Below are 18,062 nucleotides of genomic sequence, written 5' to 3' on the forward strand. Positions count from 1 at the left end.
CTCTTCGTTGTGGCAACTTGCCGCCCCCAAATTGGAATTACAGTGTGTCCCATTAGTATACATTCGCTGGCTATTACATGAGTTGGGCTTTTGCTTACGAGTGCATGCACATACACATATATTTTCATTTTCAATTACTCTGCAGTTGTCTGCCTGCCGCCTGTTTTCCTTTTGCATTTTAACAAGTTTACAGTTTGTTAACTGCGAGTGCTTAAGTATTATGTTTGGGTTAAGTTTTCTTCATGCTATTTTCGCATTTTGCATTTATGGCTGTGCCACGCTCTTGCAGTTGCAGTTGCAGCTGGCAGTTGGTCTGTCTGGGCCCATTTCACTTTCGGTTAGATAACCGTTGTCCACAGCTGGGCGTGCATTGTGGGGTGGAGATTTTGCATGTGGACACAGCACTTGGCTGCGTAGGACTATTGCTATTGCTAATGTACTAAATGCTGATAAATGGAGAATGGAGTGGAGTCGCCTCTGCCTTGTTTACCCTAATTGCTTGGCTCTTTCTGACAGCAGCCTCTGACATGCTGGCAGTGAACTTTCATTGGGAGTTGGGCCATCATTTGGCGCAACATTAGATAATGGCTTGCCCCCGGGTTCGCGCGGGGTCTCTGTCTACTCGGAGGCTGCAGTTGAAGGCTTGAGTCATAGGCAGACATAGGCAGCATTGCATTGGCTCTGGGTTCAAGGTTGTTCTCTCTCTCTGTGATCTGCGTCATTAAATGTTAAGTGAGCTTCAGGCCAAGAATTTTCGTATTTGAGGGTTTTCGGGCAGGTTCCAGTCGATCTTCTTCACCAATAAATTGTGTTAAATCAAATATCAAATGTGAGGAGCAGATAATCAATAAAGTTCCACGAGCATTTTGGGCCCCTTGTTGTCTTTTGTTCTTATTTTCCTTTTGCGGATCTTCAAACGATCAACAAACAATTCAAGTTCGTTGCCCAAGTCTTTTGATTGGGCCATGTCAGCAAAGCCAAGCTAGTGTTGAACACGTTTGGGCCACAACATTTAATGAGCCGCATTGCAGTTGGTAGATTGCAACATGCTGCCGGTGCCATGCCACTCGAAACGCATTGAACTCGCTCATGTCGACTCACGCACATAGCCCCCACTCTCTGCAGTGTCCAGACTCTGCTGCCAAAAACTAAAAAACTGTCAGTAATAAATTGTCAGACAAAAAAGAGCATGAAAGAGAGCCAACTCTTTGGAGTTCAGCTAAGAGCAAGGCGAACAGCGGCTCAAAATGCACTCGCGCCGGCGCTCTCAGCGTTTTCTTTAAAAGAGCCCAAGCAGCCGAGTCCCGAGTACAGTTCGAGCCCAGACGTTGCCGAGGAGGGAGCCCACTTACCGAAAATAAACCATAAAGCACAGAGCGGGAGATACAAACGAAACCGAAACGGAACGAAACGAAACGGAACGGAACGAAACGCAACGCAACGGTGAAAGAAAGTCGCGAGTGAAATTTCAGCGTGTGGTTTGTGTCTTCTCCGACTCCTTCTCTTCTCCCGAAACGGCTGCGCGAATGCCGATGACAAAACAAACGTGAAGCGTGGTACGAGCATACGTAAAGAGTGGTTCAAAATCAAGTGTGTGGTTGTCTGTTGTCTCTCGCAGTGGTTTGCCATTGAGGCCCGCCCCGAGTGCCAATTGCAAGTGGAGGGAGTGGAAGTGGAAGTGGAAGTGAAGAAAGTTGCAGACACAAAAACCAAACAGCGACGTCATCAGTAAAAGTGAATTTTGATCTGGATTAGCGAAGCAGCCAATCCAAAGCCCAATTTGAGCTAAAACCTACCAAAAACAAATCACCAAAATAAACTCAAACCCAAACACAATGAAGGTAAGTTCGAGTGCTGTTGCTCCTGCAGTGAAAGTTGCCTCAGATAATGGACTAATTAGTGCATCGGTATGCACACACACACACACACACACACACACACACACACTTTGCCATATCTCGTTTATGCAATTTCTTTTGTCAAAACAAGTTCAAGTGCAAGGCATTCTGCGGGGAAACCCGTTTCTTTATGTTGGCCACACATCGCTGACTTTATTAGCTAAGCCAGAGCTGCGTGATGGCTATCGCACTCTCCCGGCCACAGCACACGGCACAGACACAGACCCAGCCAATTGGTTATGTAAGCTCTGGCTAACCCAAAAATCCCAATTGATGCCTCGCTGCACTCGACGGGGGCCTTCGCTCCTCCTACTCGACATTTGATCGTCAAAACACTCATTCAGATGGAACCTTATGTCACATCCATCTGGAGCGCCATTTGACCGTGTGTGCCGGTGAAACATCATCATGCATAATTATTATGTCAGAGCTGGCTTGAGCTTCTATGTGTCATGGCTGCTTTCCAAAAATTTGAATAACGCTGAGGAAGAGCAGCGGGCACGTAAAGCCAATAAACGAGTCCGAAAACCGAACCTACCGCAATTAATGTTTAGCCCCCGTATTGAAACGATATCCAGAGTTGAGCAATCTACCAAAATATGCCAATTGAATGTGAACACAGAGCACAACAAAAAAAGAGACTCCCCAAAGACACATCGGTTGACATGAGAGACTGCCGGCACAGACAATACTTTCACTCTCAGACTCTCTCTCGCGCGCGTTCAAATATTGGCTATAACAATGAGCAGGCAGACAAAGGGAAGATGGCTGATGGCCATTGTAAATATTGGCCAATAGTTCAATATGCCAACGATCTGAAATCGGCATGGATTCAATCAAATTTCGCAGTCGCATTGCATGCAATTATTTCATTTTTATTCCACATCGTCTGGGCCATCGGCAATTATAATGTTCATCATCATCCGGTGCAGCATTCAAATCAGACTTTCAATTATTATTTTATTACCAATCTAATGGTTTCATGTTTGCTTATGCAATTGCCAAGCAAAACGCAGGCACAGAAGGAGAACCACGATAGGATTTTGTTTTGTTTGTGTGTATTAATTTGTGCATTTGTATGCAAATTGCAATTATTTGGGCCCTGGCATAACCAATTCCAATGCTGGTGTATAAGAAATGAACCACAAACCCCCCTGTCAGCCACCTGTATATGGAGAGTCATAATCGAGGTTGCGCCATCGGGGAAAGGCTGCAAATTTGATTAATATTTTTGAGAGCTGCCTCCACTTAACCCATACAAAAAAAAAAACTCATTTAAAAAGCATTTTTTGCTGAAATATCAATATCTCTAATTGCACATTTACTGACCCTAATTCGATACCATTTGAAGATTGTATTTCATGAAAGTTGTAACGAGTTGTTGAAGGGATTGCAAATCTCAGAGGGCACTCAATCATCATGAAATGTTGGGCAACTGATGGATATATAAATAAATGTTTGAAATTTAAATTGGAATACCTTTGAATGTACCTCCATAATATACATTTACAAATTGATCAAGATAGCGCTTGCTCTTTGGTATTTTATTAATTTATTCAAACATTAAATTGAAAATGTTTTTGTATCTAAATTTTAACCTAAAATTTGTCTACAATTTTGGTGCATGTTTAATAATTTTGCTTAACTTTCGGAACAGTTTAAAATCACTTCCATTTGAATAACGAATTTTGCAGCAATTTAATTGTAATTCAATCAGAGTTCCTTCCCCCTTTGTTTTGCTCCCACGAAACTCGTTACAATTTCCCTCAATTTCAATCAGGACAACCCCAGTTTATTCAGCTTAAACTCGGAGGGGGAACTTTGGTTTCAATTATAAGCCATTGACAGCCCGATGGGGCATGAAACCGATGCGAACGCTGCAGCAAAGTCAAAGCAGTCGAGCTGCACCACCCCGCCAGCCTGCGCCGCTCAACCGTGAACCACCTCCAAGGGGGGACGGCGGACACCAGATGCAGAGCGAGGATTGTGCATAACATATTTTGCGATGTCAAAACGTTCAACATTAAGTGGTAGATTATGATGGCACATTGTGGCTCCGTCGCTCTGTCTCTCTGCGGGTTTGTGTGGCTGACAGCTGACAAATGAGTGCACAGATGAGGCAATTGGACTCTTTTTTGTGGTGTGTTGCAAGCGCAGTCAGTGACTAGCTGACTTGCCACAATTCGGCAATTGAATTTGAGCTTTTTCTGTGGCCATTGTTAGGGCCTTTCAAATAGATCCTATCCAGATTATGCAACCAACTCGCTCTCTAAGTCTATTTCCATTTCCATTCAGACATTCCGCGTGAGCCTGCTGCTGCTGCTGGCTGCCTTGCCTCTGCTGTGCCATGCCTATCCCGCTGTGGACAAATCCCTCTCCCTGGAGGATGTATCCTCGGATCTGGACAACGAGCAGGGCGAGAGCGTGAAGGAGTCACAGATAGCCAAGCGTTCCGGCAGCTTCGATTATGTGGCGCACCTGAAGTCGGGTCTGCTGTCGGGCATTGGCCAGGCCTCGGCCTCGATTGCCGGTGGAAGTTCTGGCGGCAGCCATGGCGGAGGCGGCGACAGCTACAAGTCCCACGAGATTGTGGTTCATGTAAGTTAATGGATGGAAGAGATTCTGCTCTCTTGGATGCCACTTTATGTTCTTTCTGTTTGCCTTTGCAGGGCAACTCTGTGGACTATGATCCGTGGTCGTTCAAGAAGTCCGTGCTGAACACCATCTTCCAGGCGGTCAAGGCCATCACTGGCGGCGTGACTGCCCTCAAGGGACAGCTGATCAAGGGCAGCGGCTATGCCCTGAGTGCGGGTGGCAGTCTGGTGGCTGCCGGCGGCGACAAGGTCACCGATGTGGGCAAATCCATCATCAATTCGGCGCACATCAACTCCCACACCTATGCCACTAGTCACTCCAGCGGCAGCAGCGGCGGACTCTTCGCGAAGCTCAGCTCCCTCTCCGGTGCCTCTTCCGGTGGCAGCAGCGGCCACAAGTCCGCCCCCTCGCCCGTGATCCATACCGACAGTGAGTACCCATTGGGCCGTGAACTCCACGGCGATTGTCCACTGTCGTTCGCTTATGCAATGCACTCGCCGGACTAGATGCATAACAATTAACCCGCCCAATAGGCGCAATGCATGCATGCTCCTGTCTTCCCCCCGTGTCCCCCCTGTCCATTGTCCAAAACGGAAGAGACAACTTCCAGCTCCGATTTGGTCTTTGGTCGATGGTGCTGCTGGCAGCTGCTCCGCTTGGCAGCCAAAACCAAATCGGATCGTGCATTGAACCTGGCCGGCAACTTTCGTTTTCTTTTTGCGGCAAGCAACCCGTTTGGTCTGCATCGGCGTCTGCGTTCCATTTTGGCTCACCGACTCTGAATCTGACTCTGTCTCGTTGCAGCCATCACCACGTACGAGATACCCAGTGGCCATGCCAGCTACGGGCCGCCATCCAAGCCCCCGTCCTACAGCAGTGCCACGCACCAGTATCTGCCCCCTGTCGGAGGCAGCTATGGCGGCAGCGGCGGCGGTGCGCCGTTCAGCGTCAGCCATTCGGCAGCCTTTGAGGCTCCGTCCAGCAACTATCTGCCATCGGCCTATGGACACGATGGTGCGTAGTTCTCTGAGCAGAAAATGCTAACAAAATGCCTTGTGGTTTTGGTGTCAATACTGTAAATACTCTTCCATATATTAATAGCGGTGAAGTGTGTTCAAATAATAGTAGAAAATACTTAAGATAAGCAAAATGTAAATATAATAATTAAGAATCGTTTGAGAACTATATTTAAGCCTTTAAGATTGCTACTGAAAGTGATTTAGATATTCGAATGAGTCTTTGCTCATTGCTATGAACAGCTGACACTCGAAATCTGCAGCAAATCTCAAGCAAATCCCGTACAGAAATGTTTATCCTTATTGTACATAGCAAATCTCTAATATCAGACTCCCTTCAGAACCAGTTTCCATGTCCCAAAGTGCACTTTTGTTATAGTTTAAATATGTTTGTAAATATCTTTGTGCAATTTCCACAAGAGTATCTTAAAGATGCTGTTGAAAATGTTAGCAAAACTCCCGACAGCCGCAAGGCGTTAACTTGTCGCGTCAGCTTACAATCGCAAATCACTCAACTTCATTAACATACTACTACCTCAGAGTGCAACCCCCCAACACGCCACACCCTTTTGCCCTTCCCTGCAACCCACTTCCGCACTTGGCAAACAACGAGAGACGAAAGTGAAAGCATCATCATCATCATCGTCGTCGTCGTCGTGGCTCATAATTCGTGAAGACGAAGCAAAAATCACACAAACATACACTGTAAATACTGTAAATATTAACACTTGACAGCCGCTCTTTCTCTCCGCGTTTTTATGCTATCCATTGTATCCATGGATAGACTTGCCAGTGCGATCCATTGACACATTTGCGGTACTAAGTTTATTCGGGTTTTTTAACACATTGCGCAAGCGAACATTGATTGAATCCATGTACATAAATATGTAGATATATGGACAGTTGTAAGCATTATTTAATAATTGATCACCTCACCATCTAGCTGTAGTACTAAAAGCGTTTTATGCAGCTATTTATAGAGCCATTTGCAGTGGCCGCATGCCGCATACCCAATCAGTTAATGGCCCATTAAATGGTCTACAAAAACAACATTCAATGGAAAACTCCCCTGGAGAACGCTATATATATATAGATCGTGTGTCACATAAAGCTAACAAAATAACTAAAAACGGAATTCATCCATTGATCATCAAGAAAATCATCAGCCGAGCAGAGAATGTGCAATAAAATGTGTAAATCATTGTACAGAAAATTAAAATCATCTAACACACACACACACACACACACACACACACACACTGTTAAAAAAAAGAAAACAAATATTTAATTTGGTAAATCTAATGAAATCTCACTCATTGCATACACACCACCACCCGAACAACTGCAACAACCACCCACAAAACCGCAACACACCACAAAACACACTCAATCCACCAACATGCAACAAATTTCAAACACCCCATCCCGGCAGCGGCCAGCGCCCACAGCAATGACTTCAACATTTATGGACGCCACACGAAGCTGACGGATGACGAGGCACGCCGCGCGGCGAATCAGCTGCAGGAGATTCTCAATCTGCTGCCCAACGGCAAGACGGAGTACACGGCCTCCAAGACGGTGGATTTGCCCACGGGTGGCGCGGGACTGGAGCAGGCGGAGGTCTACAATAGCTATGGTTTGCCGCTGCCCAATAATCTGGGCACCCTGGAGTCCCTCTCGCACACGGAATCGATAACGGCAGCGTATGGACCGGCTGGGAAGAATCCCGCGGATGTGTACCACCAGATGGCCAAGAGGCCGAACGGAGGACAGACTGCAGAGGAGCTGTACATTCAGAAGCATCCCAATGAGGGCTATGACTACCCACCGCCGGCACAGAGTCCCTCCATTGTGACCACAACGCCGCAGGTTGTGAACGAGTATCGCGTGGAGAACTATCATGCCACCAAGAGCAACGCCCTCAAGGATCTGTCGCCCATCATTGCCGCCCTGGAGGTGGCCAAGCGGAAGGGCAATTATCACCAGAGTGGACCCGTGAACTACGCCATCGAGAAGCAGGTGCACAAGGAGTTGCCCTTCAACTATCTGCCGCCGGTGGTGCAAAAGTCCAAGTACGTGTACAGTGCCCCACCGCCGGGTCGCCAGAGTCACAGTGGAGGCTACAAGGTGCGCCGCCATGTGCCGAAGCGCGTCTTCCGGGCACAGGACTACGAGATTCAGGATCCCTTGATGTTCAATCGACTGCTGGAGGTGTAAGCCGGAGAGACCAAAGTGTGCTAGAACCTAGTTGTAGTCCTCTAAGTCATGTGCAGCATTTAATCCTAGATCGTTTACAGCTAACTTATTTATGTACGTTATCCTCATCGGCATCGTTATCGTTATATCGTGATTAATTATTTATTGAGCTGCTGGGGAAGGACCCCAGTATATGCCCAAATAAAAGAGAGAGTAGTCCCAAAGCACAGCATGAATCAGACACCGAGCACCATTTCCCCGTTCCCTTTTATCTTCGCTATTCCTCTTTCTATCTCCTTTCTGTCTTGCACTGCTTGCCCGCACCCACACAGCACGTCTACACCCTGCAACCTGCAACCATCAAATCAGCCGGAAATCCTTCTCACCTCTCACCGCTCTCTTTACAGTCTACCAGCAGTAGTCGCCACCTCGGCCACGTAGCCACGTAGCACCTTCCAGCCTCGTAGCGGACCAGGACCGAACTGTTGCTGTGGACCATGCCCATTCCGTTTTACAGCACTCTCCGCCTTCATGTATCCTAGAGTTAGTCAAACCGTTCCTGCCCTTCCGCCACCACCACCAACACCACCACCATAACTTTTATTGCAATTCCCCCCCTCATTCTAAACGCATTTCCCAATCCGATGAAAACGTTTTCTAGAATCTTTGTGCGGGTGCCAACCAACCAAACAACCAAGTGCAGTGGGCATGAAATTGAATTGACTTACCCTTACCCCCATCTTATGCTTAAGTATTTAAATTACATAAATAAATCGTTGAATACAAGTGTTTTTGAGCTTTTACTTCTGTGTATTTGGAAAAGCTAAATCAAAGGTGCATGTAAGAGCAGTAAAAATTCGAAAACACCAAAATCATTCTACTTTACTGACCACGACTGTGCTGTCATAGAAGCAGGTAGACGACAAACGGCATGCAAAGCCTGTTGGACAATTCTCTGCATGTGCGCGACTCGAAGGCGAAGGTCGCACAAAGCAGACGACGCAAACTTTGTTATTGCAATTTGTAGTGCTTTCTGCTAACGGTACACAGGCAGGTAGAGACAAAGCAAGCCTACACATGCACTGCAGTACACTGCTCAGTATTTGCTTTCAGTCTGTGTTTACATAAGTTTTCAATAATTCAAGCATAAATATTAAATTATAAAATTAACTGTGCACTGTGGAAATGTTCTGCCTAAAAGTATGCCAAAAAATGCTGCAAGCGAAATTCAATTTCGTGTAGTATATTTTGGACATACCAAAAACCATTACAGGTCCAAAGAAATTGAAAGTTCAATTCAGCCTGCTACTCGTACTCCAAGAATAATTATCTAAATCCACTAAATGGGTTTAAATTGTATTAATTTCTTAATTATATTCTCTTCCATAAACTCCTCCAATTGGATATCCCATCTAACACTCAAGCGATGCCCAAACAACAATACCAAATCAATATCCTCATCCATTCCCAAATCAAAAACCCACTCCACTCGATTATTAATAATGGATTTAATTATCGCTTACGAAAATCTCAGGGGCAGAGTGCACCTGTGGCGGATAGGACCTACATAAAAGCAAGGAATCTCTGGGTTGTAGAGGAGGACTGGGAGGCAGCGAACGTGACTGCCATGACAACCAACACCGCCACTCCTTCGCTCAGTAGTAGCCGAAGGAGATGTCGTGCAGCGGCTGGGCACTGCCTTGGGGCAGAGCATAGTCGCGGGCCAGCTGATCCAGAAGACTGCCGCCGCCTCCACCGCTGCGCGGCTGTGACTGTGGCTGTTGCTGTTGCTGTTGCTGTGGCTGATAGCTGGACTGCTGCTGCACGGGACGGGCAACGGGCGCCTGCGAGGGTCCGAAACCGACGGGCTCCAAGAGCGGACGTCCTCCGGAAGCAGGTGCCAGGAAGCCCTGGGCACGAGCGCTGTTTGACGGCGGCGAGGCGGGAGGCAGGGCATAGACGGGGCGCGAAATGCGGACGTTGGAGGGTCCATCGCCGAAGCTCTGGGACTGGGAGTAGTCGGGCTCGGGGCGGGCGGGTCGCTGCAGCGGGGAGTACAGTACATCGGTGGTGCGCTGGGCACCCGGCACCTGGAGACGTGGTGGCGCTGGACCCAGCTGTTGGTGCTGTGGCTGTGGCTGTGGCTGCGGAGCATACGGGACGCGACGCGGTGGCTGCGGTTGAGGCTCCACTTCCTCCTCCTCGTATTGGACGTACTGTGGTTGCGGCTGCGGCTGAGGACGAGGCTGTGGGCGTGGCTGAGGACGCGGCTGCTGCTGCTGGACACGCTGCGAAGGCAAGAAAAATATTTAGAAGGGAAAGCGCCTCAAAGAGAGTTTTCTTGTCTTACGTATGGCCTCTGGGGACGCTGGACAGGCTCATCCGCATAGTCGGGCTCCTCCTTTTGCGTCTCATCGACCAGTGTGGGTGGCGCCACGGTGATGCCCTCGCCCGAGGGCTGGAAGCCGTACTTGTTGGCTCCATACTCCACCACACGCACCTTGCCGGTCTCGTCGACATATCCGTACTTGCCCTTGACCTCGCCCGTGGCCAGTTTCGTCTCAATCTTGAAAGAGCCGTCGGCACCCTCATAGCCGTACGTGTAGGAGCCATCTTCGTTGTGCCTGAGGAGCAGCAGAATCGAGTGATTACTGGATCCAGACATTGCCTGAAAACTCACTTGTTGATCTGCTTGAGGATGGGCACTGGTGTGGGTCTCGGCACTTCGGCCTGATTGGAAGGGCGCAGCCGAATTGGCGATGTTCGCGGTGTGTTCTCCTGGTAATCCTGATAGTCCTGGGCACCCACCATTCCCACGCCAATCAGACAGCTGACAAAGAGCAAACGTTGCAGCTACAAGGAAATGAATCAAATTGAATCTGGTGAAATGGCAACCGGTTCGCTAATTGCCATTCCGTTCCGTTCCGCCTCTTCCTGGGAGAGCGGAACACCTTGACAATGCCGACGGCAAAAGAATGCCAGACAGCGACAATGTCTACAAAAGTCTTAAGTCAGGCTTGCCTTTCACTTTTCTGCGCCGTCCAATGACACCCTCAATGCCAAGCAGGAACCGACAGACACACACCACAGACATACCCGTTTATGGGGAGTTGCGTTGCACAAAGTCAGAGGCCCAGGCACAGTGCCAGACCCACAGGGAGAGTGACACGCGATATGGGCTGGGCTTAATTGAATACACAGGAGGAAGAAATGCTACCGAAGATGCAAGACAAAACGGAAGAGCAATGCCAACTTTTGTGGGACTCCCACAGCAGCTGTGTGGTGTTGGGTAATCCTGAGGCAGGCACAGCAAATTATGTGAAGTTCCCACACACTTGCCAAGCGCCAGGGAAATGTGTGTTGCAAGTGGCATGCAAATGCCAATGAAATTGCCCACACGACAGGTAATGGCAGATGCCAGATTGAGGGGCACTAAGCCAGAGGCAGAGCCTGCAACAATGAAGATAAAGCTGCTGCTTAGTCGAGCCTGCAACTAGTTCAATTCCAATTCAGTAGAAGGACAAGCTCAAGAGTCCTGCCATGTTTGCTGCTGGCAACAGTTTGGCCAACACAGCAAACATCATCTCGATGCCAAGAATCGAGCTGAGTTGCTTTTGTCTTCTACTCCCGTTTGGCATTTCGGACTTTAGCTGCTACTTTTTTTTTGTTTGTTGCTCGACCATTCCGCATGCCAAAAACCTTTCACTATCCACAGCGCGCTGCACCACATGCTGCAGCCTTGGAGTGTACCTGCGGACAGACAGACGAAAAGATAGACGGATAGACAGGCTGTTGGCTGGTTGTTCGGTTGGCATGGAGTCGAAGTTGGACACACATGCACATGGGGACCCAGTGCACCAGAGGCACAGAAATCGAAACAGAAACCGTTGCAAACTGACCAAAAACTTGACTACCGCGTGTGAACCAGAGCCACAGCCAAAGGTAGAGTCGGAGCCACAGTGGATTCCAGCGATTGCCTTTGATATTTTCGCGCTCGAGTGGAGGGGCAAATGAAGGGGCAATGGGCATCGGCATCGGCATCGGCATCGCATCACGTTACAGTCTGCAGCGGCGCTTGTTAGTGTGTAAAAACTTTTGCTGATTGAAGTTCCTGCAACTATTTGCTCTTTTCCCAAGAATCTGCCAAACGAGCTGTGTTCGTCCATAAATTATGTCAAAATCCAGTTACCAAATTGGGTGCCAGAGACAAGAGAGCTGGAAAATGTCGCTTGCTTGCTTGCTGGTTGCCTGCTCGACAATTGCGATCGAGGGGCTGGGAGAGTAAATTAACGGTTCACTCGATTTGCATAGCAAATTATGCGATATTTGCACAACATTCGCCGCAATCCAATGACGTAATCCTCGAGAGCTACAGCTGGAGTTGTTGCACCATCGGCAGTGCCACGCATTCAGCAGTTAACACCCAGAGCCAGGCTTCAACGGCTGTGACCTTTGCTATTATGAGTGGCTTATGTGTAGCCAATCCACCCACTCAGCCAGTCACCCTCCCACTCACCCACACATACCACTTTCATGTTGTATCCGTTGATTGGCTTTTGTTTGGCTGGAACTGTATCTCGAATCGATTAAAGACTGTGAATGCAATCTCTGAGAAGGCCTTCGCGGGGCAACACCCAACGAATTCGTTGATATCCAAAATCCACAAAATCCAAGACAACAAAGCACTTTCAATTTCAACTCCTCCAATGAATATAACCAGGTACTGGAGCGGCACAATCTCGAACGATTCCGTGTGCAAGCCGTTGTCCAGGGGGGGGTGCTGAGAGATCGCGTTGAGGCTGGAATTGGCTGGAATTGACTGGAGACCGACGACCGACCGACTGAGCCGCCCAAGTTGTTGTATTTCGCTTTATATACCGCTGGAGGAAAACCTTTTATTTCTCCAATACCAACGGCTAACGGACCAAACACCGACACCACCAACGGAGCAGCCGCAGCAGCACCAGCAGCAACACCACGAAACTTCACCAACAAGTCAGCGACGCCAGCGCAAAAGGACAGAGAGCAAACAAGAGTGGAAGAGCGGGAGAGCGGGAGAGAGAGGAGAGCGAAGAGCGTGTTGGACAGCTTCTCTGAGAGCGCTGAGCTTTTGCAAGCTTTTCCTTGGATCTCAATATAGGAACATAGAAAACTGTAAAGAACGTAAGCTGAACTTTCAGATTGTGTGACTGCCTTCCTCTACTTCACTCACCCTTCACCCTCCCTCCTCCTCACCCACGAAAGCACTTTAAAACGAACCAACCCTCGTGCTGGCAACTTTGACCAACTGCTTGCCAAATTAATTTCAAGTTTTCTGTGCCAATACTCGTCTAAATTGAATTTCTACTTGTTATCATTAAAAAGCAGGCAACAATTTAATAAATTTAACAAATTACACTCCAAAACAAGGGCAGTGCTTGAAACTCGAGCATGGCAACAGGCACGAGGGCTGGGCTGGGGCCGGACATGGACAATTAATCACAAAAATGCTAGGCTCATAAATTGTGAAAAATGAATCAATGTGAAGCACAGACAGGCAACGTGGCTAATGAATGAACGAACCGAACCGAACCGAACCGAAGTGAAATGAAGTGTTGCGAATTGGACGCCAAATGCCAAGCAATCCTCCAGAGCAGAAGCCATTGCCCAATAGGATGGCATTTGGAAGCAGTAGCAGCAGTCATCAATCAATGGTTATTTTCCTATGCGTATGCCTAATGTCAGCAATTGTCGCTTAATGCAAGAAACAGCGACAACATATCCCCTCCTCACCTGCCCCCGCAACATTCTGCCTTCCTTTGGCGTGGCCTTGCCGTCGTCATTCCGTTGGAATTAATGAGTGAGCAAGTCGCGCCACACACACACACAGACACACACAGACACAGACACAGAGAGTGGCACAGACCGTTATTGCAAGTCGAGAGTTCAGCGAGAAAACTGGTTGGCCACTGCACCACATACCAGACCAGGAAACTGCCAGGCCCATGTCTGTCAATCACTCTCTGCCGCTCCATCTCATTCTCTAGCTGACTTACAAGTGCCGCCCATGACGCAGGGCAGTGCCAGTCCCGAGTACCAGTCCCACTGTCAGTCTTCAAGTGCGTAAGATCGTTATTCTTTGTGAGTGTGAGTGTGAGTGTGAATGTGTGTTTGCTTTGTTCCGAGGTATCATGTTAAATACTAGTTTCTGGTCAGGTTTTCACACGGCTAGGAGTGGAGAGAGAGGAGGCAATTGGGCGTGCACCTGAACTTGTGTGGCTGCGTAGACGCACTGGCTGGCTCAAGGCCGCTGGAGGTCGCTGAAAAAAGAGTTAAAATCTGCCACGAATTTGGCATACACTTGAGAGTTACAAGACATGAACTTTAATATTTAATAAAGGTTTTGAGTCAATGAATTCCTGTGCAGGGAACACCCACAAAAACACTACACTTTAAATCAACTTATGCTCCACAAAAGAGAATACCAACAGGACTCCCTCCACTTAATACAGCAAGCATTTTCACCAACAAAATAATGCCCTACTTATGACTGTGCAAGGAGTGTGTACATTCCACTTGTACGAGTCTTACACGACCTCCAGCATTGCATGGTGGAGCAGCAGCTGTTCTGAAGTCAGAAATAACACAGCTCACAAATTTACAGGAAATTCCTAAGTCATGACAATGCCCGAGGGCAGCGTCCGCTACCAGCGCCCAGACAAGTTTCAAAGCTACTCTAAATGGAGAGAGAGAGAGAGAAAAAACTATCTGTAATTTGCTCTGCAAAAATTATATAAATACGGCAAAAATAAATACACAAATATTTGCCTTGTGTGTGGCACAATAGGTGCAGTCTGGACTTGATTCTGCAGTGGGGCTGACAGCAAAGCGTTTTACATTTTTTGATTTGCCCAAAGACTTACAGTGGGATGGAAATTGCAATTAAATTTGAATTCGTTAAGCTACCAAAGGCGGATATAAAATAGGGATAAATATCTCCATACTCCACTCTTAGCTGTTGAATTATGAGAAAGATTATTAAGTAATCCAATTAGGTTTTAATCGCTGTTCATATTAGCCTCTCAACGTAAGATTGGAGTACACGCAAAGGCCACAAAATCAACCTGCATTATCTCAATTTCTTGTAAATTATCTGTGAACTTTAAACCACTGTAAGTACACGCCCCTGCACACCCAAAAGGCATGAAAGCAGCACCACCAAGCACCAGGCCAGCAGCTTGGGACAGCATTCAGGTGGCCAGGCCACACCATTGGTGGCAGTGCATTTGAAAGTGGTTTTGGCCAGCACAGACAGCACATTGCATAAGTGCACTAAATTCCAGTCAGAGGCACAATCCACTTTGGTTTTCTATCCGAATCAGCAACAGAGTTTTTTGTACCCGATCATTCTGTGTTGACGTAATGGCTTAACGATTATTGGCCACTGGCCATTGGCTTGCCTTGTCTTTGTGTTCGTTTTGGGGCGGCCTAATTGAAGCGGAACCTGGCAGTTTGCTAGATGGATTGAGTGCCAAATGAGTTGTACTTCTTCAATGCTTCGACGCTCGAAAGTCAATTTATTACACAGAAAAACACACACAAAAAGAACATACATTTAGTTGGTATATTTTAGTGGCTGTAACCGATGTGCGGGAGTGACTGATTTTTTTGGCAGTAGTGAAGTTTGACATTGTCCTCGGACACTTCAGTCGCTATCTCTCTGATGCTGTCCTGCTTCCCCGCTGATCCGCCTACTTCCTGCCCGTGTAATCGATGCTGTAGGATCCCGTGTTCAGGTTCAGATTACGCAGCGCTGGATGGAACTGCTGCGGCTGCTGTGGCTGCTGCTGCTGCTGTGGGGCATAGTAGCTGTGGGCTGGTGCCGGGGGCTGGTAGTAGCGCGGCTGCGGTGCAGGGGGGTTGTAGTACTGCGGCGTGGGATTGTAGTACGGTCGCTGAGGTGCAGGCTGCGGCGCTGGGGCATACGACGGCTGCTGCTGCTGCTGCTGCTGCTGACCCCGCCCAAAGTCTCCCAGCGAGAACTTGCTGGGCGCAATGGCTGGACGATTGTACTTCTGGTCCTTGTAGTACACGGCCGGATCCTCCCTGTACTGTCCGTCATCGATCTCATTGGGTCCCAGCGGATAGGGATTGCTGTTGCTCAGCGTCGGCGGTGGCACATTGATGTGGCTGCCAGCGGGCTCAAAGCCGCGCTTGCTCGCCCCGTACTCGATCTCCCGCACCTTGCCCTGATCGTCCACGTAGCCGTACTTCCCATACACCTCTCCGTTGGCGTACTTGGTCTCGATCTTGAAGCTCTTGTCGGCTGCCTCGTAGCCATAGGTGTAGGAGCCATCATCGTTGTGTTTGTCAATCTGCTTGAGGATGGGCACTGGCGTGGTGTAGTCCTGATACTGCGCCAAAGCACAGTGGGCCACACACAGCAAAAGCGGCCAACAAATGGACTACAAAGAAGAAAGTGAAAGACAAAGATAAGTTAACTTTAAGTGTAAACAACTCGAAACAATTGAATTAGTCGTCGTAGCTCAAGGACACAGTGAACCAATAAAGCCCGCAATTAGTTCACTTTTTGATCATAAACTTCGATCTGCAAGCAACATTGTGAGGGTTGGGCGGGGTGTCCGTGCTCATTGGCTCAACCGGTTTATTGTCGAATGCATTCTACAAACTAAAGTGCGCAAAAGTCAAGGGTTCTGGGTCGGGGTCTTACCGATTTCATCGTTCTGCCAAGTTGTATTCGTTTTCCAATCAATGTCGAATCGTTTTCACCAATCTCTAGCTCTCTTTGTTGCACAACGAATCACGCAATACACGGCAAAGATTTGTTACTAAACGATGTATGGGAAATTGCCTCTGCACTTGCACTCGAGACTCTGCGAAACGAAACAACACACTCGAAAGAAAATCAGGGCGTGCAACGCTTTTTATACCACCAGCAACATTTCGCAAAGCCCCGCCAAAGAGGGGGCCACAAAACTCTACGGTATAAAAATAAGCTAAAGCTTCGACGGTGAGTCGACGAAGTCTGGAAGGCGAGCGATCGAGCGATCGGGTGCGAAGCGAGTGCCAGAGCCAGAGCCTCGGACTCGTACTCGTACTCGTACTCGTGCTCGGCGGGGCACGAGAACCGACTTGGGCCTGCCATGGAATGCAGCATAGAAATTGAAAGCAGTCAGCCAGCTGGGCGTTTGAGTACCCACACACTAAGCGTATATTATATGACATGGAGTCAGGGCGAGAAGCAATTTCCAATCAGGTTATGAACGTCGTCATACAAAATTCTTACTCCCAACGCTCACGCATACGCAATGAGCACAGAGTGGAGCGGAGAACTACGCTGAATGCCAAGACTCTGTCCGCAGTCAACATTCCGTGCACGGAAGTGGCTGCACTTGTTAGGCATTTCAATTATGTAAAGCAATTCCCCCACACCCCCTTAAACGTTTACTAACAGCAGCCAACCGAGCGACCAACTGCAGCCAGAGCATAATTTGTGTTTGCCATTTCTCTTGAGCTGCCAAAAAAGAAATTAAATATGCTTGGGGTCCACTGACCTAGTCAATGTGCCTGAAACTGGTTGCCAGCAGCACTGGGCCAAAAGAAATGACAAAATATGTGATGATTTTTGGCAACGTTTTTGCATTAAATTTTCGAGCTAAAATTAGTATATTTTTGTGAATTCCTAAACAGTCTGGCAGCTCAGAGCCGAGCTCTGTCAAGGTCAAAGTTTCAAAAATGCAACCTAAGGATTGATTGGTTATGGCAAGAATCGCATAGGCGGTTCATTACCCTGCCCAACCGCAGACCTTGGTCACAGTCGAATACAGATTAAACCAATCATCACTTGCAGAAGAGGAGGTCTCGAGGCAGTTTATACCCACTGCCCCTAAGTAGATCCATAAAGTCACATAGATAATTCACTTCACCAATCAACCAGATCTCGTCACATTTTAATGGTCTTGTAAAACCAGTTGAGCTCTAGCGAAAGTGAGATAATCGCTGTCTAGCATATGGCATATATGTAGATACATATATGTACAATATATTACGAGTATGGCAGTGTCAGAGCTTGAGGGAATCGAGGCAACAGTGTGATGTCAAATGCCCAAGGGTCACATCAAGGTGAGTGCAATTTTCGGTTTGAGGGTAGCAGATCAGACGTCATTTGGACACCCTGTACGACCACATCAGGTCTAATGTTGACAAACTTGTTTACCTTTTGGTTGTACCAAATATACACAAATATATACACCAAATGTACACACATATGTGTAACATCCAAACAATGAAAAGGTTGCAAAAGTTCTAGATTTTTGGCAATTCATTTCAAATAAAACACAAAGACTCGAGGCTCCAA

At 47.8% G+C, this 18,062-nt stretch overlaps 3 protein-coding genes across 3 annotated transcripts; 1 reads left to right on the forward strand and 2 right to left on the reverse strand.

Annotated features, from left to right (window-relative positions):
• Positions 1–1,835: 1,835 nt before the first annotated feature.
• On the forward strand, positions 1,836–8,436 carry LOC117583158. Its single transcript, XM_034271352.1, has 5 exons — positions 1,836–1,841; positions 4,194–4,496; positions 4,568–4,922; positions 5,298–5,507; positions 6,942–8,436. The coding sequence occupies exons 1-5, from the start codon at positions 1,836–1,838 to the stop codon at positions 7,724–7,726; spliced, it is 1,659 nt and encodes a 552-aa protein (XP_034127243.1). The 3' UTR covers positions 7,727–8,436.
• Positions 8,437–9,194: 758 nt separating this feature from the next.
• On the reverse strand, positions 9,195–12,553 carry LOC117583721 (pollen-specific leucine-rich repeat extensin-like protein 1). The gene is made up of 4 exons (XM_034272230.1): positions 12,232–12,553; positions 10,386–10,558; positions 10,056–10,329; positions 9,195–9,993 (listed from the first exon to the last, which is right to left on the reverse strand). Exons 1-4 carry the CDS (start codon positions 12,238–12,240, stop codon positions 9,361–9,363), a joined length of 1,089 nt encoding a protein of 362 aa, XP_034128121.1. The 5' UTR covers positions 12,241–12,553; the 3' UTR covers positions 9,195–9,360.
• Positions 12,554–15,226: 2,673 nt separating this feature from the next.
• Positions 15,227–16,614, reverse strand: LOC117583731 (activating signal cointegrator 1 complex subunit 2 homolog). Its single transcript, XM_034272248.1, has 2 exons — positions 16,416–16,614; positions 15,227–16,149 (listed from the first exon to the last, which is right to left on the reverse strand). The coding sequence occupies exons 1-2, from the start codon at positions 16,422–16,424 to the stop codon at positions 15,436–15,438; spliced, it is 723 nt and encodes a 240-aa protein (XP_034128139.1). The 5' UTR covers positions 16,425–16,614; the 3' UTR covers positions 15,227–15,435.
• Positions 16,615–18,062: the final 1,448 nt, after the last annotated feature.

Source organism: Drosophila guanche, unplaced genomic scaffold (assembly GCF_900245975.1).
Source record: "Drosophila guanche unplaced genomic scaffold, DGUA_6, whole genome shotgun sequence".
NCBI classification, from domain to species: domain Eukaryota; kingdom Metazoa; phylum Arthropoda; class Insecta; order Diptera; family Drosophilidae; genus Drosophila; species Drosophila guanche.